This window comes from Anopheles moucheti, chromosome 3 (genome assembly GCF_943734755.1).
Source record: "Anopheles moucheti chromosome 3, idAnoMoucSN_F20_07, whole genome shotgun sequence".
NCBI lineage: Eukaryota > Metazoa > Arthropoda > Insecta > Diptera > Culicidae > Anopheles > Anopheles moucheti.
The window spans coordinates 72848222-72872228 of record NC_069141.1 but is presented as its reverse complement, the minus strand read 5'-3'; the positions used below and the strand labels follow the sequence as shown (position 1 = coordinate 72872228).

At 43.0% G+C, this 24007-nt stretch overlaps 3 protein-coding genes across 4 annotated transcripts; 1 reads left to right on the top strand and 2 right to left on the bottom strand.

Moving 5' to 3' along the window:
* Window positions 1-108: 108 nt before the first annotated feature.
* LOC128305492 (serine-rich adhesin for platelets-like) lies at window positions 109-6802 on the bottom strand. The gene is made up of 6 exons (XM_053042961.1): window positions 6694-6802; window positions 2858-4743; window positions 2379-2770; window positions 2189-2308; window positions 2024-2126; window positions 109-1954 (listed from the first exon to the last, which is right to left on the bottom strand). Exons 2-6 carry the CDS (start codon window positions 4736-4738, stop codon window positions 1889-1891), a joined length of 2562 nt encoding a protein of 853 aa, XP_052898921.1. The 5' UTR covers window positions 4739-4743; window positions 6694-6802; the 3' UTR covers window positions 109-1888.
* A 346-nt stretch (window positions 6803-7148) lies between these two features.
* Window positions 7149-7895, bottom strand: LOC128304579 (DNA polymerase epsilon subunit 4). Of its 2 annotated transcripts, none has more exons than XM_053041781.1 (2): window positions 7502-7895; window positions 7149-7426 (listed from the first exon to the last, which is right to left on the bottom strand). In XM_053041781.1, exons 1-2 carry the CDS (start codon window positions 7893-7895, stop codon window positions 7167-7169), a joined length of 654 nt encoding a protein of 217 aa, XP_052897741.1. In that variant the 3' UTR covers window positions 7149-7166. The 2 variants fall into 2 exon arrangements, with proteins under 2 accessions (XP_052897741.1, XP_052897742.1); XM_053041782.1 differs by having other exon boundaries at window positions 7149-7417; window positions 7502-7891.
* Window positions 7896-8122: 227 nt separating this feature from the next.
* On the top strand, window positions 8123-8798 carry LOC128304416 (uncharacterized). The gene is made up of 2 exons (XM_053041605.1): window positions 8123-8250; window positions 8309-8798. The coding sequence occupies exons 1-2, from the start codon at window positions 8204-8206 to the stop codon at window positions 8724-8726; spliced, it is 465 nt and encodes a 154-aa protein (XP_052897565.1). The 5' UTR covers window positions 8123-8203; the 3' UTR covers window positions 8727-8798.
* Window positions 8799-24007: the final 15209 nt, after the last annotated feature.

The following is a 24007-nucleotide window of genomic DNA, read 5'->3' as shown; positions in this document are numbered from 1 at the left end:
ATTTGTAGTCTATCTGCATGCAGTTGATTGGAAAGAAACAATATAGTTAGTGTACAAAATTGTCATCCTGCTACGCCTGTAGCTAGGCAAATTGTAGTGCTGCAATCATTTTAAGAGAAATAAATTGTTTATTACATATGAAATAATTCTCATCAATACAGTAATCAAATATGACGGAAGAACGAAGAGAAACTGTAGTGTGTTTGCTATAGTTTGTGGGGCACGTAATTAGGGCGATTGAACGCTCGATTTCGATCGAGAAATAGCGGATCATGCGAGAAATGATTCTGCAAAGCTGATCATTCTAATTTTGTCGCAAATGCAGCCTCACAACCTTTTACTCAAACGGCCAAAGCGCATACGCATGAACATGGCATTTGTCGGCATTCATAGAACATCATAAACCTTTCTCGAAATGAACAATAGGTACGCGTAATCCTCTCTATTATTAGGAGATATTTTTCTATACACGTTATCATGAAGTATGAAACATCACACCTTCAAGGTGGCCTGTTGCGGTATTGAAGAAAACAGATTGAATTAAAGTTTCATATTTGATACCTTTTACACGATTTTCTCTCCTACACTTTCACTCCCTCTTTCTCTCTATCTCAACAAAACAATTGCATGCTCCATCGTGGAAACATGTTTCGTAAATCCTTTTTGTACAAACATTGCTGAAGTCATTTGCATGAGTTAATAAATAAAAATATATGTATATCACTACAAGCTAGGTATAATATTTAAAAAGAAAACGGAAGAAACATTTTCATGTAACAATGTTTGATCGATCTGCATAATCGTATGATCGTAATAATATTAACTTTCTCGCTACGCTCTTGCTCTACGTATGTGTGATCAAATATAACCAGGAATTCCATCGTAACTAAAGCATTCCTACCTTGCATTCTTCACATTGCAAAAATTACTTTACTTAAGAGACGACGCTCTATCGCGTACCTGTTAAATATTATGTTTCATTGTTACATTTAGACTAAGTGAATTTAAACTGCGTGTATTGATATATGTATGTAATTCATGTGCTCATGTTCAGCCATATAGTAAGTAATGCATCTGATACTAATATTGTTTTTTTTGTTTGTAATTTGTTCTGTTCACTATGGCATCGTTCCGTTGATTTGTTTGTTCGTTATTATATATCATTTATCAATTATTTTGTCCTATCGCTTCTTACAAGTATCAAGGGACGAGTACTGAAAAATTGCAACGATACCGCATTAAATAACTTATAAGCAAAAGCAAAATGAACGTACACCAGTACGCGTTCGGTTACAAACCGCTATGCTGCTAAAGTTGTTTCTCATATTGCTACCATTATTGATTAAATCGAATTTCCTATTCTGCTCCCGCCTTTTCGAGTATGGGGGTGGATTGATGGATTTGTAATGATGAGTTCATTTGATGTATTCTTTGAACATGTTTGGGATGTGTGTTAGCATATAATTCCTTAAGTAAATTTGTCATTTAAACTATACGCTTGTGCATAACGCGTCCGTATCTTAACGTATCTTGTTCATACTACTTCTTTTTTTTACTTGCATTAACATGAATGTATCAATAACACACACAAACCAACACGCCAAGTGTTCCCGCGTACTTCTCATTCGTACTTCTACTAGCTTTACACCACGATTTGATTTTAGCTGTGTATGCTTATTTAAAGAGATTTGTCCGGTGTAACTAAACGTCGTACATAGTAAATATTACTTGAGTAATTATGTGTTTCAGCATATTTCGTTTGACGACGAAGGTTTCATAGGAAAACAGCTCATTCAAACATAATTGGATTTAAACGAGTCTTATACAAAGAAGTGAGATTAAATATATGTAAAAAAAAACAACAAAAGTGCACCGTAATGGAGTTGCCTTAGTCCGGTGGTAGAAACGAAAACAGTCGGAACTTTTCACGGATGTGTGGACGAACGTCTTCGCGCTGAAATAATTTGTTGGAAAGTGTAAGACGATATGTAACAAAACAAACCAATACTATCCCACAACTTACCATTTCCACAAGGCGTTCCAAAAACGGTAAAATTTTCATCAACTCCGAATCGCTTTGATTCTCGAACCAGCTCTCTATCGGGATACCATTCTCTAGTTGGTATCTGCAACAGTAACACGACATTAGATATCTTTCAACAGATTAAGTTCACTGTCTAGTACGTACCCAAATGCCTGGGGAGAATTATCTATGATAATGGTCTTGGAGAGATCTCGTCCCAGAATAGTCAAATCTTTAATGTAATTCCCGTTGACTAGGACACAATGTTCGCGGAACAAACGATACCTAGAGGGTAAGTAAGAAAATAAACCATTAATCGACAATGTACACAATGTACGCGCAAACACACACTTACTTAATGAGCCGTCGATCAGGATCAAGCAGATTGAGTAGCTTGTCGGCATAGACCCGCTTCGAGGCTGTGAAGAGAATCACCTCGAACATCTGCGATACTTTCTCGAGAAACTCGCGAAAAAATGGTCTGGTCCGAACGTACACAGTGTACTTGCATTCTTGAAATAGCACCGGAAATTTGAAGCTCGCATCGGATAGTTCCATCAGGCTGCAATGAACCAACGTTTCGTCCAGATCGAGCACCAAACTGAACTCGGGACTGGACCGTGTCTTTAAGGGCAATGCAGGACATTTGGAACGCATTTCGCATGTCAACGGAGGAAGCTGTTTAATGAACAAATAAGGATCAAAAGCCCTGTAAGCCGCATCGTCGTGTTGCCCATCGTTTGATTCCTGGAGAAAACAATAGGGAAACATAAATTTTTAACGATCACGGCTTAGCAAATAATGCCCTATATTTTGTGACAGAAACACACTTACATCCATTTCTATGCATTCGTTGTTTTCAAGCTGCATAGCTGCCTCAGTGTCATCGCCGCACATGGGAATTGATTCATTGCACTCAATATTGTGGATCAGCGATTCCTGCTCGGATCCATGCATTGCTCGATGATGCTGCAGATGGAGCTGTTGCTCCTGATGAACACCGCCGTATTCCGTCATATATCCCACCGTCCCAAGATTATGAGATGTATTTGCACTTTCGTCTAGCATCATTCCATCCATGTTATGGCCAATACCCGACAGAGACGTCAATGCTTTCAGATTCTCGATTGCCGTCGTATTGAGCGACGAGAAAAAGGCGGAATCGTTCAAACCGTCCGTGCTCGATTGACCACAGTTCAAGTTTAGCCCCGCTGCAGCTGCCGCATCGCCACAGCTTAGCAGTGCCTGGGTGATCAGAGCATTGTAAGTAAAATCCGTGAACTGGCCGAGATCGGTAGCATTTTTGTAGTGTTCTTCGTCGAACATGGAAATCAAATCGGACGCTACTGCAACGGCTGCCGCAGTCTGGCTTGGCGAATAGCTGGATTGCGGTTGCTCTTCGTACCCTGTGGCAGACAGTGAAGAGCAGTTGCTATACGCGATGGGTTGGAAGTTCGATGACAGCGAGGAAGCTGCCATCGACACTGCGGATACTGAAGCGCCTAGTGATGTATTGCACGAAGATGATGAGGACGATGTCGACGAGGATGATGACGAAGCCGACGACGATGAGGACGACGAAGACGAAGATGATGAAGATGACGACGAGGACGACATCGATGTGCCAGCTAGTCCGATGGAAGAAGCGCTTAGAGGGAAATTGGCGATCATATCGCCGTCCATAAGATTAACAGAAGACGTATCCGGAGGTACCGTGTCCGTTGTTGAGTCGACCTCCGGTACAACGATATCGAGCGATTGAGAAGATATGATTGCACTTGACTTTGGAAAGTTTCCCTCAGACGATGTGGACGGCAGGATTGTATCCTCTTCCACGCAGCAACTGTCGTTTACTACTACATCCTTAACATTACTTATACAACCGCCCGATACATCGTTGCCCAGGTCCGCCGTTGTACTATCGCATTCGGTGATGCATTTAGAGTTTAGTGGTTGCTGTTCTACCTGCGAGCAGGATGCACCGGCAACGCTGCTCACGAACGAAGTACTGATCGGTGGCAACACGATCGAGTGACCCAACAGTGTGTTTTTGTTGGAATCGTACGAAATTATACCGAACTGGTTAAGCGCATCCTCGGCCGATCCCAGATCGTCGGTAACTTTCTTCGAGTATAATCCACAATTGGTGGGGTCGGTGGAATAATTCGGTTCGGTATGCGGTAGCCCATTGTTGGAAGAAACATCCTCTCCAGGCAGATGCTGTGCAGGACAGCCGGAGTGTGTGGGTGAATCTTCGATGTGTTTCTGGTCGATGACGGTGGTACCATCAAACAGGGTGAGATCGTTATTATCCTGCCAGCAATTCTCCTTGCAATCGTCCGTAATCGTTACGACAGCTGCACGGCCGTCCGCCTTACTACCATCGTCACCGCCAGCAGTTGGGCGATGGTTTCTCGTTGCCTTGCCGGTTGTGCGCCGGGAACCGATCGATCTAGAAGGTGTAGCAGGCGCGGCGGTTTTGCACCGTCCGACAACGGTGGACGACGGTTCGGCGGCAACTGTCGTCGACACATCCGTGCGACATTTGGACACTGATGATGAAACAGCACGCCGGGACGAGGACACTACGAGTTCGACAGCGGAACTCTTCTTTGCCTTTTGGCTAGCCACCTTGAGTGATGATTTGAACTTAACCGCGCTTCGCGTACTACTTGAACGTAGTCTCCGATCCCTAGTTTCGCTTCGCAGCCACATTTTGACTGAAAAGAGATACCGTAAACAATACGTCGATAACTATAACGGAAGCTCTTGCTGTAGAAAATAAATAATGTAATCTACTTAGAAGCGTTGTTTCTTTAAAACATTATACCATAAGAATTCGATTGGCTCATGTCACAATGTGAAATATTACATCAGCTTAACAAGCTGTAACAAATATTGTAACAATCAATCAACATTCCTAGCTACAAATATTGCGGGCATTTACAGTTACAACAGCTTCCCAACAACTGATTTAAATATTCTCATGGTCAACTGCGTGTCAGTTGACGATCGCAAAATTACATCGAGCCAGCATTGGTTCGAACTGAAACATCATTCCATAGCAGCAGTGCGCGTGCCCGCGTAGTAGGAAAAAAATAATTTCTCGCGTCGCATCTATTATCGCCATTCAATCGCGTTCAGGTCCAGCGTTAAGATTTCTTAACTCCTTATCCGTGGAAAGACCACGTTTCTGTTAAACGGGCTGCCGGAGTATGCAACTGCTAGTCACAAGACAAGAAAATCTATTAATAGACATAAAACGTGAGTAATCCACGCAATATCTCTCCTTCCGCGTATGCAACGTACTCTCTTGTTGTAGAGATTTTAACGTAAAAACAGTTTGTGATCTTCCTCTCTCGTATGTTTAATTGGATCTTATTCTCAACATGCGTTTGTTTGATTACCTTCATAGAACATATGAATATTCATGTTAAAGTGCATTAAACGTGGGTTTGTAAATTTGTTTTCAATGTTTTGCAATGCTGGCAATGGTAATGTACGTACTGGCAATGGCAATGTAAGCTCGACCATCAAAAAGGGCCAAAACAATGTGCACAGTCGGAGGAATTCGATGCGCCACGATGCTGGTGAAACTACTCCGGAACTACGTGACAGTGAAAATGCACCCGTTGGTCCGATGCGCCTGCCGCAGCGAAAGTGTACACACCGTCGCCAAGGGAAGAATCAGGTGAAAAGCTGATTGCGTTCGAGGCAACAGATGAATTCATCCATGCACAAAGAGAAGGGAGAAAAGGTTCGCCCTTTCGCGTCCATGCGAGTAAACGAGGGCCTCGAGCGAGCAGGAGAAATTTAAAGAGCGAGACCCTTCTAGAGATATCTTAGCGATGCAGTTTCTCCTTCCACTGCGCTGATGCTGGCCGCGAAAAGCATCGCGACGACGGCCACAAACAAAACGCGCTGATTTCTGTTTTTATTCTCATTTTCGTTGCGCTTTGTCGCGCGATATTTCGCGTTTGTCCTCCCCCGGCCATGAACCACCCACCTCCGCTAGTTGACAACAAAATGCTCCACTCCCCACCACGAGCACAGAGCACAGTGGCGCACTGTCACTGTTTTGTTCGCATTCGTCCCCCTCGATCGAAAATTTCAAATCCACTTCTCGACCATACGCGCATTCACGCACGCACGCACATCTTATTTTAGCGCTAATCGAATCTTTTTTGCTTCACACGCACGATGCTTGCTCGTGCGTTTACCCGCGTTTCGAAGCGACCACAGGCTGGCGCACTTACAGCGGCTCTTCCTAACAATAAACAGATATTTGATTATAAACAAATTTGCTACCGAGAACTCCTCCCGCACCCTACCGTGTTAGGTCGACGCTTAGCGCGCTTGTAACTCTCGCATGCTCTGAAACGCACGACAGTCCTCCCTCAGATACTGGCGGTTTTTTCTATGTTCGTTTTCAACGGCAACCTAAGCAGGCACGATTTTTCACTCCCTGTAAAATCGATTGTCGTTTCAGTCGAATGTTTTCATCAATTTCACATAGGGTCTCATATACACCTGACGCTTTCGCTAGTTGTGACCAGAGCACGCCGATTCGGACGTTTTCGCCGCGAAAAGATTTCCCCCTTGCGAGATACCCGCACAGAACGCATTTGGGCACGAAATGCGTCCTAATCACATGGAAACTTCACACTTACCTTGCACAGCACACACTTCCCACCTGTTCAAAACATTTCTAATATGCTCATCACCAACTAAACACCGAATTTTGCGCTTTCACGCGCTCCCACAGAATTTTCACTGTTTTGATTTTCTAAAATGGCTACTCTTTTGACATCAAACTGCTGCGAGATCACGTACACCATACCGGAGCGACTGTAGTGGTGTGTACGTACACGAGCGGGCATACAATTCTACTGGGAGTGTGAGTGATATTAGCGCTGTCAAATAGCCGCCTTCACAAAAGCGGCCGCCAAACGCGCCCAAGGTACATACAATGGCGGCTAATAAAATTATATTAGCTCTGCAGATCGCAAAAAATTTTAATAATTTAATGACTCTGGATTCTACTCTAATGAACAAAATACCCTACGTAATAAAGATCTTCAATGAATTAGAAAATACCCTGTTTAATAATAACATAACTTACAGCATATTTCATTCCACAAAGCTACACATTCATCATTCCCTCGAGAAACATCAGTGCGTCCACATTATCTATTGCTGATTCCACATCCTTCTTGCTCATCGTTTTCTTTTTGGAAGCAAGTGTGTGCGAGCTGGTATCTTTCGCAAGCGTTTGAAGGAACAATTCGGCCGCTTTCGTCACCACGAATATTGCCTCTGCCGAGACTATTCCAACGTCGGGATCCAATTTCATGATTTGCTTTATTCGGGCAAACGGAAACAGAGCCAATCGCTCTGCAGGTGCTAAAACCGAAAGTAAAATCAAGCGTTAAATATTGTATAAACTCATCAACGCATATAAGCACACTCTCGTACTACCATTAGAGCTTGAGACGTTTTCTCCCTTGGGTTGAGGTGCATTGGATTCTGTGGCCTCGTCGGATGTTTCTGGTTGTGCGATATTCTCAGCATTTTCGTTCGATTCAACAGCTTCTACTGCATCAACAGCGCCAGATTTATCTGAAGCATCGATAGCCTCTTCGCAATGTTTATCAAAATCGATATCTTCAGAAAAAACAAGATCCGGAGTATCCTTTTCCACCGATGCTCTCGCTGCTTGTGCTGCACTGCTGGACGTGTTTTCTGATGTCACAGGTATTAAATCTTCTTCCATTGACTTTTCAGGAACAACGTCCGGCAAGGAATCTGCGTTTTGAAACGTGGCTTCATCTTGCGTACTAAATAATTCCTCTGAAAATTGAGCCTCTTCCATTCTTTCGCCAAATTTGCTACAACTTTTATCTGGCGCCAAATTCCAACTGTCAGCAACGGATAAGCGCAATAGAAAAAGTAAAAGAAAAAACAAAACAAATCAAAAGCACGTGTTTATAACCACCAGTTCCGTTACTTTATCCGCACAATTTCCATACATCGCGCTCTCAGAAAAGGCATATCGCTCAAATGTCAGCGGAGTATAAAAAAAAAACAACACTCGAGAATAAATCATAACAAAATCGCATCACAACATTGTGTAATTTTGGCCAATTCGCAACCAAAAAGAACCCAAAACTAGGTTTTATTATGGCACAAATCATAGCGGCCCGTAGATTAGCAGCGTTGCTTAAAAGGTAACCGGTTGTCCTCAGGCCGTTCATAACAAATGCGGTAACATATCTCTGTTTTTAGCACACATCGTTCCCAGCTTCTGCCGGTATCAGCAAATATCTCCTACAGTGTTTCTCATTGGAAACAGGAAAATCCGAAAGAGGAGATCAATAACGAACCCATCAAATACTTCGGAAGTCAAGCGTCTCGCTGGACGGCACAACGCAGCCGGGAGGGACCCAAAGGGCAAGATATGCCTTGGTTTCAGCCGTATGTGGTAAACTTTAGTGTAGCGATATTTCTAATTTATTTTTGCGTTCTACGAGAAGAGAACGACATTGACGAAGGTTTAGGGCGATCACTGTTCGAGCATGTGCCCGGTTTGGAGGAAAAACAGCTCATAGTCAGTTACCATTACCACAAGGAAAATGGTCTATCAACGCTTGATATTGAGAACAGGATGAAAGAGTTGGGCATGAACTTTGGAAGTGCTAATTAGAAGACTGCTGCTGTTGGATGTGGATTCCGTGTTGTGTATCATAATATAGCCTTTAGCGTAATGAAGAAAAATAAAAAAAGGTGGCGAAAGTGCAAACTTTGCCTCGTTTGAAACCAAATTAAAAGCGCCTTTACAAGTTCAATTAGGAGTTAGAGAAATATTTACTAGCCACTACTTCGTTTAAGCATTTAGTAATTTTCACTTCTATGAAACAGGCACAGGTGGAATGGTTTCTAAATATCGTTGGTCCTGGGTTCAAACTATGTGATATTCTACTCGCTTGCAATTTATATATGTTAAAAACATACTTACATTCTTAACAGACTTTTTGCTGCAATCTGAGTTGTAATGGAATCAAAAGCTTCCCGACTTTCATACAGCTAAACAGCTGCTAAACAGCTAAACCAAGCATTATCAATAGAATCCAACACTACGCTTCGGTCCGGTTTTGTAAACTAATTGATTTTATTTGCTCTTGTGTATACTTCACATCATTTTCTATTTTGTTGTACACTTACGTTCTAAATGCGGGGTTTGAAATTCTTCCTTTTTATCATTTGTGTTGTTTCAACAGGCAATTAGGCATTGCTCTCTGCAGCAATCGGCAATCTGCCCTATGCTCTTCGCCTGCGCGGTATATATACCATTCTACCAACTAATTTGTAGTTGCTGCTAGCAAACAATAAAACAATTGTTTAGTCACCTTTTGGTGCAACAATGTGTAGGTGTGTGCAATTAATCGGTGCACTTCTTCTATCACCGAACCATGTAGTATCATAAAACAAACATCCTTCTGCAAAGCAATATAGTATCGTGTGGATTAGCATTAAAAGATCGCAAATAACTAAAATGTGAATGTGTGTGTATGTGTGCATGCACGGTTTTATTACATGATTTATTTCCTCGCATCAAATGTTTCTGTGATTGTTCCTCGCCTGTTCCCAACAAAACGCCATCAATTTGTTGTAAAACATGGAAAACACACTAGAAGACAACGTGGCACTTGTCCCCCACGTGTCTTGTCTACTTTACATGCTGTTACTTCTACGAAATAGAATCTTTTATACAACCTCGCTCAAAATGTTCAAACTTCAACGATAGGATAAAATTGTTGGTTGAAAAAATCCTTGAGAAAAAAAAGGAACCCTTTTGTTTCGGTGATTACTAAAGATTGAAACGGATGGAAACGCCTAAATTTCCCCTTTTTCTCTTAGATGTTACTTGCTCAATGTTTTGCAATGGATACGGTGTTTGGAGCGGGATGAAAATGGGAAAATTTAAGCGAAAACATCGCATTTCATTGTACCATCTTTAATAATCAGCAAACCAGCGGCTTTAGAATAGGAAACCTTACATCCTAAATCCCTATACATTTAAATGGTCCTAATGCGTTGGTGTCCCCGCTAAAGAAACCACCAATGCCGCTTTTAAACGAATCAAAACAATCCTCGCTTATTGCTTTGCTTCTGTTAATCGCGTGCAAGGGTGAAAACTAGCGAGAACGATTTGCGACCTGATCGTAAAGAAATGAAAAACCAAAGCTCCTGCTCGAGTCGTACTAATAAGATGAAACCAGCTAGCTGAAACCAGATCCGTTATGAAAACTTCAACCTAATGAGCCTTGTAACGAACTGATGCAGGTCTGCTGGCTATAGTGTCGTTGCGGTATTACTGTAGAGCCAGCAAGTGTCCACGATCAATCCGTTCATTCGTCGAAGCGTTTGAGACAGTTCAGCATCCTCGTAGTTGTGGTCAGTTTCGGGCTCGATCCAGTCAGTTCGATCCGTCCGCAACCAAACCCAATCCCGGTGTACGGTTCCCTATCTCTCTATGGTGGGCTCCAGTTTGGGCACGATTGCGGGCGGCTCGAACCATCCAGTCGAGTAACGCGAACAGCCCTGGGTGATCCATGCCGAGTGTGGCTACACCGTACATAATCGATTACCATCCGTTTGCTAGCTGCCACAAAGATAGTCTGGACGTTGCAGCCGATCCGAGACGGGACGAAACGTGTGCATGGAAATAAATAAGGGAAGAAAGAGGTTTAAATTAGTTAAAATTCCTTACACTCATCAGCTCACGTTTGTACGATTTAGCCAGGGTCCATGGTCCCCCTTGTTCGCCTTTTCCCAACCCCCCGCCCGCCGAAAATCCCATCTTTCATTAGCTAAATGAGAGCGACTGTTAGCGGGAAAATGTGATTGGGAAGAAAGCAAAAAAAAGCACCCTCCAACTACCCAACACTTTTCTGGCCATGGCAAAAAAGGGGCGCAATTGGTAACGCATTTCATTCGCCAACGGGTAGCAGAACCGTGCGCAATGATACGAATGTTATGATCGTGAGTAATTATTGTTACCACGAAGAGTTGGAGGAGAGGCCCGGTGCAGCTGTTAGTAGGAAGAAAGTGTTCCGATGGTGAGACTTTCGAGGAGATAATCAATAGGGCGCTAGAAGCGAATCGCACAAATTAGGTTCAATCGTGTTTAGTTTAGGGGTAGAGTGAAGATGCTAAGAAAATATGATTTTGCGTTTGTTTATTGGTTCTCTAGCTGCTACTCTATCTACTCTTTCGAGTTGTCTATCAGAAATCAGGGATCTCACGGGTATTTTAACGGGGGATTTAAGAGTCTCCAGAATATTAGATATAAAAATCGTTCTTTTAGAGTCATTATTACGGACTGGAAATATTAGTTTATACTTAAATTCATTGAGCACAAGATGGATTCTACAGTGACGAATTTTTACAAACAAATTCCAAAGTGTGCTGATGAGAAACATTAAAAAGACGTGCTAAAGAAATGTATATCCCCTGGTATCTAAAATATACCCTTGTAAATTACAATCTTTCGGAAGTCCAAGGTGTCTGACCAAAGAAGACGATTGTCCCATGGAACAACAATCTCAGAACTCATTAGTGAATTAGTTATTCTTCTCAAGAGATCGGGGTCCTGATTGGAGGAGCCTTGATGGAGAAGATTGATGCTGATTTAGTAGATCAGTGCAATATACTCCAATGTCATCAGTTCCCAGTAACCACAGAAGATGTGAGTGTTTAATTAACAGTCACGACTTAAGACTTATTTTAATCAAATATTTTTTTTAGCTTAAGTGAAATGTATTTATGATTTTGTTGAATAGTTCAAGTAATGATACAACTATCTGCATCCATCATTTATCCCATGGTTAGTAAGAAAATTCAACCGAAAGAACGAAAGCGATCGTGTGGTGAAATTTACAAAAAATTCACGCACGAGTGTTTAAATTGAAAAATAATTTTGCTCCAGCAGAAAATTAATGAGTTTTTCATTCCTCAATCTTAACCCCTAACGCGCTCGATACACACCCCCACCTTACGGTTCCCTCCCGTGTACACTCGCAATTGTTGCGGTATTGCGCCCGCTACGTGGTGTTCCAACCTTCCCGAAACCGAAGCCCACGGTCCCTCCCCTTGCCCAACCAATGAGGCGCGGGTGCTTTTATTAATGGGTGTCTCATTCGCTGCCCTGCCTTTTCCGCCGGTGCTTTCCACCATTTTCCACCGTACTGTTCCACGCGCACGCTCGCTCAACAGCCGTGGAAACATTCTTCTTTAATTTATGCTTAAGGGCAGCATCGTCATCACCACCACCACCAATGCCACCCTGGTCCAGTTCCACCCACCCCAATAACCTGCGTCATGAACGCGATCAACATTGCCTATCAGCTGCCGGGAGAGGCTGCAGATCATTATTAACCCGGGCGCTGGCAAGCACAAAAGGGGAGCGATACTAACCGCGAATCGGAGCAATGCCCGGCCCGGGTGAGGAAGCATCGATCAAATTCCATGGAACCATAAAGTTGTTTCCAATCTTCATGCCCTCGTTGCCATCGACTGCCCGGCCGGATCGTGTAAATTTCGTGCAAATGAAATGAGTCTCGGCATGTACGAAAAACCACCGCTGGGCTGGTGTTAATAGTCCTGCGAGCCGGACGTTTTATAATGAGCTGCGCTTCGTCTTTGTTTGGGGCTGTTTATGTTTACCCTACCTGAAAACTGTACGATATTATCATGTAAATAGATCCATTTATGAGGGAAATCCTTTCTGATTTATTTTCATGCTGTTCATACGATCGAAAGCTTTGCGTGGGGAAAATGGAGTCAATGCCATGTTCTAAATGCACCCGCTACATCAAAAAACCCTCAGCTCATCGAAACAGTCGCCTAAAAAATAAACCACCGGCAGTGGAATGGCTGGGCATGGCTGGTAGAGGAAATTATGAACCGAGCTCTTAATGCCACTCGGTCAACAGCGGCCCAACATCCCGGCTGGACAGATAGATGGGCATGAGGACGGGATAACCTTCGCACAAGCGAACCGCGATGCATTCCCGCGGGCAACAAAAGTGCATAATTCACCCCCTTTATAATAATATGCACTAGGTGGCGGCAATTCGTGGCGCTGGGTAAGGCAAAATGAGGCATAAATAATAATAAGCAAAAATCAAAGTCAAAGCACTTACACACCCCGGACACTGGGCGGGCGGGAAAAGCCACAGGGCGGCCGGGAGGGAACAAAACGGAAAAGATCCACCGGGGGACGATCGGGACGAAAATGTAATGCTGCGGCGTCCGGGAAAAGATTCTTTCACCCATTTGCCATCATCATCATCTTCATCCCTCCGCCGCCACATATTCCCGAAGGGTCCAATCCAACCGGCAAAGGTCACGTCAACGTTGCGGATTAAAATCGCACCAAACAACAGTGCGGTGCCAGTGAGTGAGTTACGATGACGGGATGCAAGTGAGACAAGCAAATGAGCAAAATGAAATAAAATAAAAATGAAATGAAGCTTAAGCGAAACGGAGGGACGGCCTGGGCTGAATGGTAATTCACGAAATATAAACCTCATCCACGCACCCGATCCGTTTCAGCTACACTGGCAGCACCGGTGCAAAACCACCGCTGGTTTGGACCCCGCAGAATCCGCGGAACGGACCAGATGATTGGTTTGCGGTGAAAATAAACGTAATTACCTCGGGTGGACAATTATTCCGGTCAGTCGCCCCAGCCCAGGGTGGCGGGCGAACAATAGAGCAACGTAATTGTGATCAACGGATATGCAATTCCGTTGCTTCCCGGTGAGGTACATGGGGAGGTTTTATATTATTATATTATACTGATGAGGATATTCTGGAAGTTTCAATTTTTAAACAACACTAACAGCATAAAGGACACTTTTGATTAATTTTTGTACAACTTTTGTGGTAGGATACTAAAAATTTGGGCCTAACCTTGTTTAATTACTTAAACGTTCTAACTCTCGATAATAAATGTTAACAGCATTAATATGAATGATATTTAAATGTAGAACAAGAAAAGAGAAAGTCAAAATTTGTTAAGCATTAAAGAATTTCTATCCTTTACTCCATTCAATAAATGTGTCATATAAAGCGTAGGAATATATAATAATAAAAATCATTTAAATTGTTACACATTTTCTCAAAGGATTGCTGAGTGCATGTGAGAAATTTTCAACCAATTCTCACTTAAGTTGAACTAGATTCCATGGAAGTACATTTAGAGTTCTTCTCAATTGCTGAATCTTGCTTAAACCAAGAAGGATTTTTTAAAAGGCCTGCCATTTCAGTAAGGTCTGAAAGCTTCACAAGTTTTATAGATTTACACTTTACTTCTTGTTTTACTGTTTATATTCTAGTTTTACTTGAAAAAAACCCTCAAAATGAACTTCAGTGTCAGTGTCTATATCAACCATTAAAAGCCTTAAGGATCCTGAGCACATTGAAGTTCTTCCTTCACATCTGGGTGTTCAACTTCAACTTTCAACGGTCCCAACTTTTTTTCTGCATCTTATTATAATTATTATTACACTTTAAACTTTAAATTCAAACTAATAACACTAATGATGCAGCTTTCTAGTTGAAACGATTAAAAACGATAAACCCAACACCTAGTTTCATGTTTCACACGCCTTGCTACACCAGGTACCTTCAGGATAAGTGAAGCTGGCGGAAAACACAAATTGAAGAATGAAAAGTAAATCTCACTCAACCACTAAATGGAGTCGCAGGGAAAGAATAGGGTTAACAAGAATAAGTGCTGCCACAGCTTGATTACCAAACAAAGAGCTGAAGCAAAATAAGTTGGCACGGATTGGTACCACCGGCCAAACAGAACCGTACGTTCGTTTCGTACCGAACGGAACGGACGTGCTAGAGGAGGTAGCGCAGGTTTATAGCTCCTCCCCGCGTGGACGACAGGACGGCGCAGGAACGCTCCATAACAATTCCGCACCTCGGTATCATTGTCACAAGCGTAGCGGTTCATTTCGAGGACGGGTTTCCTACCCCGGCTGTCCCCATCGTGCCCGGTGCATCCTGTGGAGCCAACGTCGAAGTTAATCCTTTAATTTTGCATTAATCTTTTTACCTCCAGCCGTCCGTCCGTCCGTCCGTCCGCTACATTCGATACTGTCCACACCGGGGGCGGGCATCGCTGGGACTGTTTTTTTTTTTGCTTCTCTCGTTACTGCTCCTGTACTGCGTCAGTGCATCCCAGACCTGGACAGTTCGGTTGGGAATAAATTATTCCAAAACCATAAACGTATTTGGTTCAGCTGCCCATAAGAAACCTTTATTATCGGGCATTTCCTTATTTTGCCGTGTTGGATAAATCTGGTTCTACCGGGTCCCGAGTGGGGAGAGCCTCCCCAGCACCCCACTCACACACACTCCGGGCGCACGCAGTCGATCCGAGTTGGAATCCATCAACTTCTTACTTATTTCAAAATTATTGTAAACCACTGCCACTCATCGTTCCGTCGTGGATTCTATCCTTCCTGCAGCAGCACAAACCCATTCGCAGATTTCTTGAGCCGGCACGTATGTTGGCATCAATGGTTGCATTCCCCCTTTCCTTTCCCGAACTGCTCCACTCTTCCGTTTCCCTCTGTTCAGTCGCTACTGTTTTTCCTCCGCTGTCTTCGGAAGCTGCTGCACCGTAGTCGGATAGGGTCTATACATACAAATGATCACTGTTTTCGCTTCATTCTGTTTTTCATCGATCAGTCGATGGGTCAGCTTCGAGTGCAACTACTGCAATGCTTTGGTGACATTGCCACCGAGGAAGTGCACTCCCAAGCACGGTTTAACCCTTCATTCGGTTCTTGCTAGTCCGGCTTGTTATTAAATAAAGTCATATTTTAATTGAACAGATTACAAGTGTATTTTATCACGCGATTTAACACAAATTAAATCAGTGTTTGCAAGGTTTGAAGTGACGATCGTTTTCGATCGGATCGAGCATGTAGGTCCGTGACCATGTTTTGCCAAGTTTCTGGGTAAATTAGATTAACATAATGGACTTTACAGAGGTTAAGAATTAAAAAGTGATAAATTCCTAAGCCATTTATGTATTCCTTCAAAATATCTGGATCTTGTTTAACATGAAATTGATTCTGCGTGAAAACTTTCCCTACTCACACATTCATGCATCATTTCTGAAAGCAAGATCAGTACTTTGAACCAGCGAAGAAACTTTGGACAGAATCCAATTCATCATGCAAATATTTGAGAATTGAAGAAAGATTCCAAATTTACCTGTTCATATTTCCATTCAACCTGAAGCTATTCAATTCAATTCAATTCAGCAATTTTTAGTTTGAAAAATATTCCACAAAAGACTCCAACTTCATGATTTGAACATGAACTTACAATAAAAGTGTTAATTATTATTAGATTAAAATTTGACAAAAGAATATGAGCTGTTGTTCTACAAAAAGATTGGTAACTGAAAAACTCTCTGCTGTATTATCTGATGGGAAATATCCAATACATTTTCAGTTGTATTTCATCATTTTAAATCATGATTTAATTAATGGAAGAAATCAACAAACTTCTCACGCATGCAAACAAATCCACAATGTTCGATTGCACTTTAAGCTCCATTGTTTTTATGCAATCGAGTCGTGAAATGGCCGTGCCATCATCAATTTGCGGAAAGGTTTCAGCAACCCACTGGTACAAAATCCGTCCGTCCAAACGGGAATGCTAGACACACGAATCCCGGCCAACTATCGTCATCGATAGTTTAAGAAGATTTACAGGCTCGTTCGCACAATTCACAGCTCCCTCGTGCTCCCAATCTCCGCAACACCGCGCGATGCGTTAAGCAGCATAAATCTTTACCACCATATCTCCCGCTTCGCAGTGCTTTCCGTTGCCTTCTAAACCTTCGGCAGGCTCCACTGGTGCTCCACTAAAACCGTACGGTGCAAGAAACGACGCAAATCAAGCGCAAGAACTGACCGAACCGAACCACAATAATGGGCATCGTTGGGCATCGAAGCATCGAGAGCCGATCGATGCACTGCCATCGATCGACCGTCGCATTACCGAACCCCGGTGTGCCTCGGTATCGACCGCGATCGATCCCGGTTCTGACAATTCATCGCCAGGGATTGTCTTTGCAAGGGCTCTGCTTGCGCATGCTTCCATCCCTGGTGCCTTTCTTCCAACGGCAATATGTAAAATAGTTCCCTTCATCGATCCCTTTACCAAGCCGCTCGCATCGCCCTTCCGTTCCGTTGGTAGTTTGATTATTTATATTTTCTCGTATTATTTCTATATTCTTTATTGAATTATTTGATTCCCATTGTATTCGAAGTTGGTTTGGTCGATTGAAGCGTTTTTTCTTCCTACATTTAACCAGCTTGACAGTTGTTTTGGTATCGTTTCATTTCGGTGGTCCTTCTGTTTGCTTGCCTTCAAATACACTCATTTTGAATGCTTTTTTTTCGGCACTTAACAAAGTTTCAAAACAATTTGACTGCATCTGCATCAAGATGCTTAAATTAAGCAGCTAAACCTGAAATTTGCATACATTTAGGCTGTGCTTATACATATTAATGTTTTGGATATGTCCTTATTATTTGTCCGCTTTGTTTAGGTTGAGCGAGAAAGCAGCATTTGTTTTTGGTAACTTTAATTGATTTTATTTCCCTTACGACATTTGCAAAACTTAGTGAATGAAACGCAAAAGAAACGATTCATCGCTAATATAAATTAAATCAATTCAAGCTATCAATGTTTTTTTTTGTAATCAATTTTATACATTGCTTACATTACTAACTTCGGATAAAATCACAAGGTATCGAAAAAATTGCCTATCTTGGCGAAACAACCTTATTTACGGCATTGAAATTAAATGCAATCCTTTCAAAAAAAAAGAGCGTGTTTTCTTTTAAAACTCCTTTGAAAAAGGACAACTTTTATTTTAAAAAAACCATACACGCACGGTGGGTGTAAGGCAACCTTCAACCGTATGCTCGCTTGCCCGTCTGATCGCCGCGAGACGGCGGGATCATAGCATAACAGCCCGGACCACGAACACCCTCGAGGGTGCGAACGCACAAAGGCGCGAAGAAAATCAACGCAGCGCACCAATGCCGGACGACGGGCCGGGTTAAACTTATTTCGATAATTATTGAATAATAAATTACACCTACAGGGTCGCATTATGGCGAATCGATGGCGGAGGATTAAGCGAAGCCACCATGATCGCCCTCGGATCACGGTGTGTGCTGTACGCAAGAAGAACGTTGTTACACCTTCTCGCCCGTGAAAGGTATCCCTGTGCTCGAGGCTGCAGTTTATATATGTATTTTTTTTTTTTGGTTTTGTTTAAGGTGAGATTGCACCACTTCATTCGCACCAGTTCACCTTTACATGTCCTCTTTGCATTTAAACACAATGAGAAATTTCGTATTGGAAGGGTGTCTAAATTAGAACAGCAAAAACTTCTGAGCCTCCATGATAAAATATGAACTCGTTCACCAAATAAAAACTAATATATAAAATAACTGCATTTGAGCTTGAAGCAACTCAAATTAAATTAAATTAAAAATTGGTGCTTTTGACCTAAAAAACAGACGATCCCCAAAGCTTAATCAACTGCATCTCGCATGTACGCCAACGGCTGGGCCAAAGCGAAGACAGAAAATGGAACCACCTCCAACAGCATGGACAATACGTTCTTGCACATCGAATTCTGTCCTCTTCTTCTACAGGAGGGCTTTTTCCCTGCGTAACAATGTCTTCCCACCTTCCTTCAACGGCATCCCGCACGTTACGCATCCCTTGCGCGACGATCACTGATTTACGCTCCAAAATTCACGTCCCCGAGCGCGTGGTTCGTTACGGAAACCGCGTTAGCGATGATTAAATAATTAACGTTCCTGCTTAATTGCGAATGAATGCAGGAATGACCCCACCCCGCACCCGGACGCGTATCAGCTGTATCATGTCGCGTAAAGTATGTAAACGTTAATTTAAGTAATTGGATATCCTGGTTTTTGCTATAAAACGAGACATGCTACACGGTGCTGTTGGCCAATCGTAAATAAATATATCACGCTGTACTGGTGTACGTTGGATTGTTCTCAATTGCTTCATTATTAATGTGGTACTTAACGTGTTCTCTCGAGAAGAATCATTACTGTGAATCTTTGATGATGAGTCATTCGAATCATGAGTCAACTGTCAAAAAATTGATAATATTTTGGAGAACAAGGAATCTCTGAAAAATAAGGATTAAGGGCTTAAGGAATGCGTAACATCATGAATCCTTAGAGACTCATGAATCTTAAGAGAGTCCGCAGAGATTCATAAACCTTGATCGATTTGTAAATCTTCAAAATCTTGAAAAAAATCACAAATCTTTGAAGAATTATGAATCATCAATCCTTAGGGATCCATGAAACTTATGGAGAGTTCAAAGCTTCATAAATTTATGAATCTTTAAATGATCATGATTCTTGAAAGATTCTCGAATCTATGAAGAATCATAAATCTGCGTCTAGATTCAGAATCATTCATTCGGTTCAAAGATTTATTCAATGCAACGAATCGGAATCAGCTTTAGCCAACAATGTTCATTTATGTTTCTGGTAAATTAGTTTGTGAAAGAGACTTTTTAATACAAAATAAATTAATAATGATAGGAAAACACAATTGATTGGTGGCTACAATTTTGAACGCTTCAACTGTGCTACTGCTCCAGTTCCAGCGCGTGACGCATGTGACGAAGACTCTAATTGAAAATTAACATTACGACAGAAGAAGAAAAAAAAGTCAACCATGTGTGAATCCTGCGTAATAAAAATGCACGAAGGTTCAATTATCATCAACCAATGAACAAACTGGAAAAGCAACGAAAAAGACACCCGAAATGAGAGCAGCCGCCAAATGCGCGCTAATTGCGTCGACAAACAACCGAAAGCGCCAGCCAAATCATGAGCTAAGATTTAACTTATTAATTTGACACAGCCAACGGCCCAAAACGTGCAGGGGCCAACCGACCAACACGTTATGCAAACTCCGGGCGCAACATTTAACATCCGGATCCCGGCGTCGGCGGCTAATCGCGTTCTCATCTGGTACCTTCGGACCACAACGAGAGTGCGCTCATTTACATTACAGATTATCTACACTAATTGATATGCGGATATATATACCTTTTTTTTTTAGCCGTACCCATTGATGAACCACGTGATAGGTGGGCTCCGTACGCGTAGATTTCGAGTTGACAGTGGTATCCGCACCGGGGAGTAGGATGCCCCGGCCAAGAACGCAATAAAAAAGGCAGACAACAAATCCCAACTGTCGCTGTATGATAATTGTACATTGTAAATACAGACGAGTGACGTGTTCTGGTCTGGTTTTGCTCCGCTCTTCGATACTGGTCGCTCCATTTTTCCAATGTTCGACCCAAAGATTTGGTCGCACCGTCCGACATTTGATGGTGCGGACCAACGCTGGACGGGCTCTATTTGTGCTTTCGTTTCCGATCCGATAAGCTTCGGAAACGCCGAACAGGGAAGATGCTACCCCGTGCCGGGTTGCATTAGGATTTATGCTAATTGCGATTGAAGGTGGACAAAAGGCGAAGGCCTCTGCGGCGATACGTACGGGGCCGCAAACAATTCACGTCTGCATTCTCCGGCTTTTAGGTGATCGCTTCGGCGGTGAGAACCGAAAACAAAACAAAAAACCCAGCAGATAAAAGGGTAAAGGGAAAGAAAAACATCCGGATGTCAACGTCAAAATGACGACATGATGCATGTCCATTTGATTGTCAGCGCTTGCGGGATAAGCCATACGGAAAAACTCCTTTTTCGAATGAAAATTGCTAGTGAAAGGCAGTGTGTGGTGGCTCCCTTAATTCGCACTCATCTCACCACTGACTCATTAAACCAAATTTGCAACGATCGCTTGCAAGACGAGCTTTTCGCACCGTTAATGGCTGGCAGAAAAGTTCACCTGGAGTTTTGATGGGCAAACGGATTAATAAGGTCCCGCATTCAAACTGACAAAACACCAATCAATGCCAACCGTGTGTCCTGGCCATCGATCGGACGCGAACGTTCGACGCCAGACCCGCACGAAGAAGCGGAGGTGTATATATTCAACAAAAGAAATCCAATTATAATTTCGTTCATTTTCTTCTTTACCCAGCGCCCCGGCCCAAAGCCCAAGTGGAAAGCGCACAAGCAATCCGTTTCCGCAGATAAACGAAACGGAATTGTCCTTGTCCATTTTGGCGGTAGGCGAGAGAGATGGTGAGGAGCACAGGTTCCGCCCGGCAATCCATCTGGTCCAGTCGCGCGAGACCACCGAAGGTCTTCCCATCTTTATAATGTCATTCCACACCTTTTCGCCATAACAGATCCGATCCGTCCGTTTGCCCCGTTGCTGGTAGCAACGGCTTTATGTATGTATATGTATTTTTGCTCTTGATTTTCCCAATCCCCTTTACCTAATCGAGCCTTTACCGGGCGACGATCTTCCCGACTGGTGCAGTTTTGAATGATTAAAAGAAAAGGAACGAACGAAACGAACGGCATCCAACATCCACCGTTAGTCTGGTCGCGGACGGCTGTCTGTCCGGGCATTGATTTTTTTTTTTGGCAGCCAGCCCATCAATTATCAATAAATAAAATACTACGGGGATACGAAATCTTTACCATCGGGGAAAAGTTCAACTGCTGCTTGAAGGAAGGGGATGGTCAAGATTTGTTATTCGGGTATGAAAATAATAAAAAAGGCTCCAAAGAGCGGGTGAAGAAGGGTGGCCAATTCAGAGGAGGAGAGGGGGTGGACTGTATTATTAAACGAAAGAAAAGGATGTCAACGAATCGATGAATGGAATCGTGAATGGTTTACAATTCACCCTTGCACATTATTCACGGCATCAAAATGGCGAATAATGGCATAATATTATAAGACACACCAAATAAGGGCGAAAGGATCACGGAGACAAACAGTTGATGAAGCACCAAGATCACCAGTTGCTTTGGGATGCGAATTACGAAGGGCTTTATGAGGTTTTATCGCGAATTAAATATGTCTATGAGAGACAAACAAAATTGGCTTCTTTGGTAGCCTTCAGCACGGCGAAAAAGTGGGAAGAATTAAAACAAAAGGCACGGGTTTGATTAACGGGTTTGATGCTCAGGACAGAAGACAAAACAGAACCAGACGGCAGCTTAAACTTGAAGTAATTAATTGTAAATCATTCCCTTTCTGATAGCGATCCTGCCACGATCTTGATGATCAGCTTACGAAAAATTCCAAAACAAACCTAACGGTCTCGAGATGATAATTAATCATTCATTTGTAGTTTGCCGAATGCCGCCCTGTGGTCGCTTAATTTATTCGTCCCCGTGATGCTTACACACGGCGACACGGCAAAATAAAACACTCGCAAAACAATGCCTCTACCCAGCACCACGGGTTTTAGCAGCATCCTGTCAGCGCGCTACACCAACCGAAAAAAAAACCACCAGCGGAAAAGGTGTCTCTTTCGCGTCTCGGTGCGCGTCGACGAGTCCGTCCGCACTGTCGGACGTGAAAAACAAAACCAAGAACTCAAATCTCGTCGGGTCCTGGGATGGTGGAAAAATGTGTGAATGGTACCCCCCCGTTTTACCCTTCTCACGACACACTGCCAGGCATTGAGCGGTGGCGCTGGTTTTGTTTGCATTCAAAGCAGCGCTATTGAAATCGAGTGGCCCTTAATTAATGGGGAACCGTGAATGGATCATCAACTGCAGGACGATGCATTGTGGCAGAAGGGCAGAAGAATGCTTTTAAAAAAAAAGCGGAAAAAAACCGCAACCCGTATACATAAATTCTAAAACAACGAAAATGGACAACGGTACGTTCAGTGTCGTGGGTTTGCTTGCATAGCTGCTTAATCACCCTTTGTTGTTTTTTCGGGGGGACCAGGGCAGTTTTCGGCCAACGGTGGTTTCGTTCTGTTTTTTGTCGTCAACCAAAAGGACATTCAAAACTTACGAGCGCAACAGGAGGAACCCTCGGAACGGGAAGGGACCGCGATCCCGGACTGCACTCTTCCGCTCGCATGAATTTACTCCGTCGTGGATTGACTTAATCGACTTACAGCTCGGACTGGACTGGGTTCCCAAAAACTGCAGCGCCAGCGCCTTCTGCACGGAGGCTGGATTTATTTCCTATCGCAACCACCAACCTCCCGCTCACCACACGCGACGAGCTCACGTATGGACCCGGTATGGACATGAGCCCCAAAACAAATGTGTGATGATCGTCATCGAACGAACCCGCGCTGAAGCCCTCTTTATTTTAGCTTCATTTTCGAATCTTTAGCGTTCGCTTCATTACGCTCCTTTCTTGCGAGCTGCGAAATCGGCGAATATTGAATGGATTTTCAATGCCAAAGTGAAATGACACAACGGCTTTCCCATTGTGGATGGGATGGTCGGTTTTTGTGTATGTCCTCCCGTCCCCTCCTGTTAGCCGGACCAAGGCTGCTGATGTATCGATTTAATGGTTCTAAGTGTGTTTATTTGTTCTGTTTCGTCATGAAACCAGCTCGTTTTCGGCTCGTTTTGACATTCTGTTCGTCACGTCGAGTCGAGAACCCGACAAGCAGAGGGAGGGAGGGCACGATCAGATCTTAAAGTACATCTTCTACTAAAACGTTCTTGCTGCCTCTGCTTTCGGGCTGCTTTCAACGCTACGTAGGGCAGAGAAGTAACTGGTAAAACAAACAACAACAAAAACCTCTTTTATTTCATTCAATATTTTCTTCACTTTCGAATAAGATGCCATTCACAGGACAAGAAACTACATAACCTTTCGCGTAAAGAAACAAGGTTTCATTCATTGACTTCGTTCGGTTTCTGTTTAGTAAACGTTAATGTTCAGAGATATAAACTTCTACTTGAGACTGTAAAGTATGCG

Coding starts and splice junctions, on each gene's coding strand:
- LOC128305492 (XM_053042961.1), bottom strand. CDS start 4,738: ATGTGGCTGCGAAGCGAAACTAGGGATCGGAGACTACGTTCAAGTAGT. Junction 2,127..2,188: donor AATTCTCCCCAGGCATTTGG/GTACGTACTAGA, acceptor TTACTGTTGCAG/ATACCAACTAGAGAATGGTA. Junction 1,955..2,023: donor TGGAACGCCTTGTGGAAATG/GTAAGTTGTGGG, acceptor AAATTATTTCAG/CGCGAAGACGTTCGTCCACA.
- LOC128304579 (XM_053041781.1), bottom strand. CDS start 7,895: ATGGAAGAGGCTCAATTTTCAGAGGAATTATTTAGTACGCAAGATGAA. Junction 7,427..7,501: donor AAACGTCTCAAGCTCTAATG/GTAGTACGAGAG, acceptor TTTCGGTTTTAG/CACCTGCAGAGCGATTGGCT.
- LOC128304416 (XM_053041605.1), top strand. CDS start 8,204: ATGGCACAAATCATAGCGGCCCGTAGATTAGCAGCGTTGCTTAAAAG. Junction 8,251..8,308: donor TTAGCAGCGTTGCTTAAAAG/GTAACCGGTTGT, acceptor CTCTGTTTTTAG/CACACATCGTTCCCAGCTTC.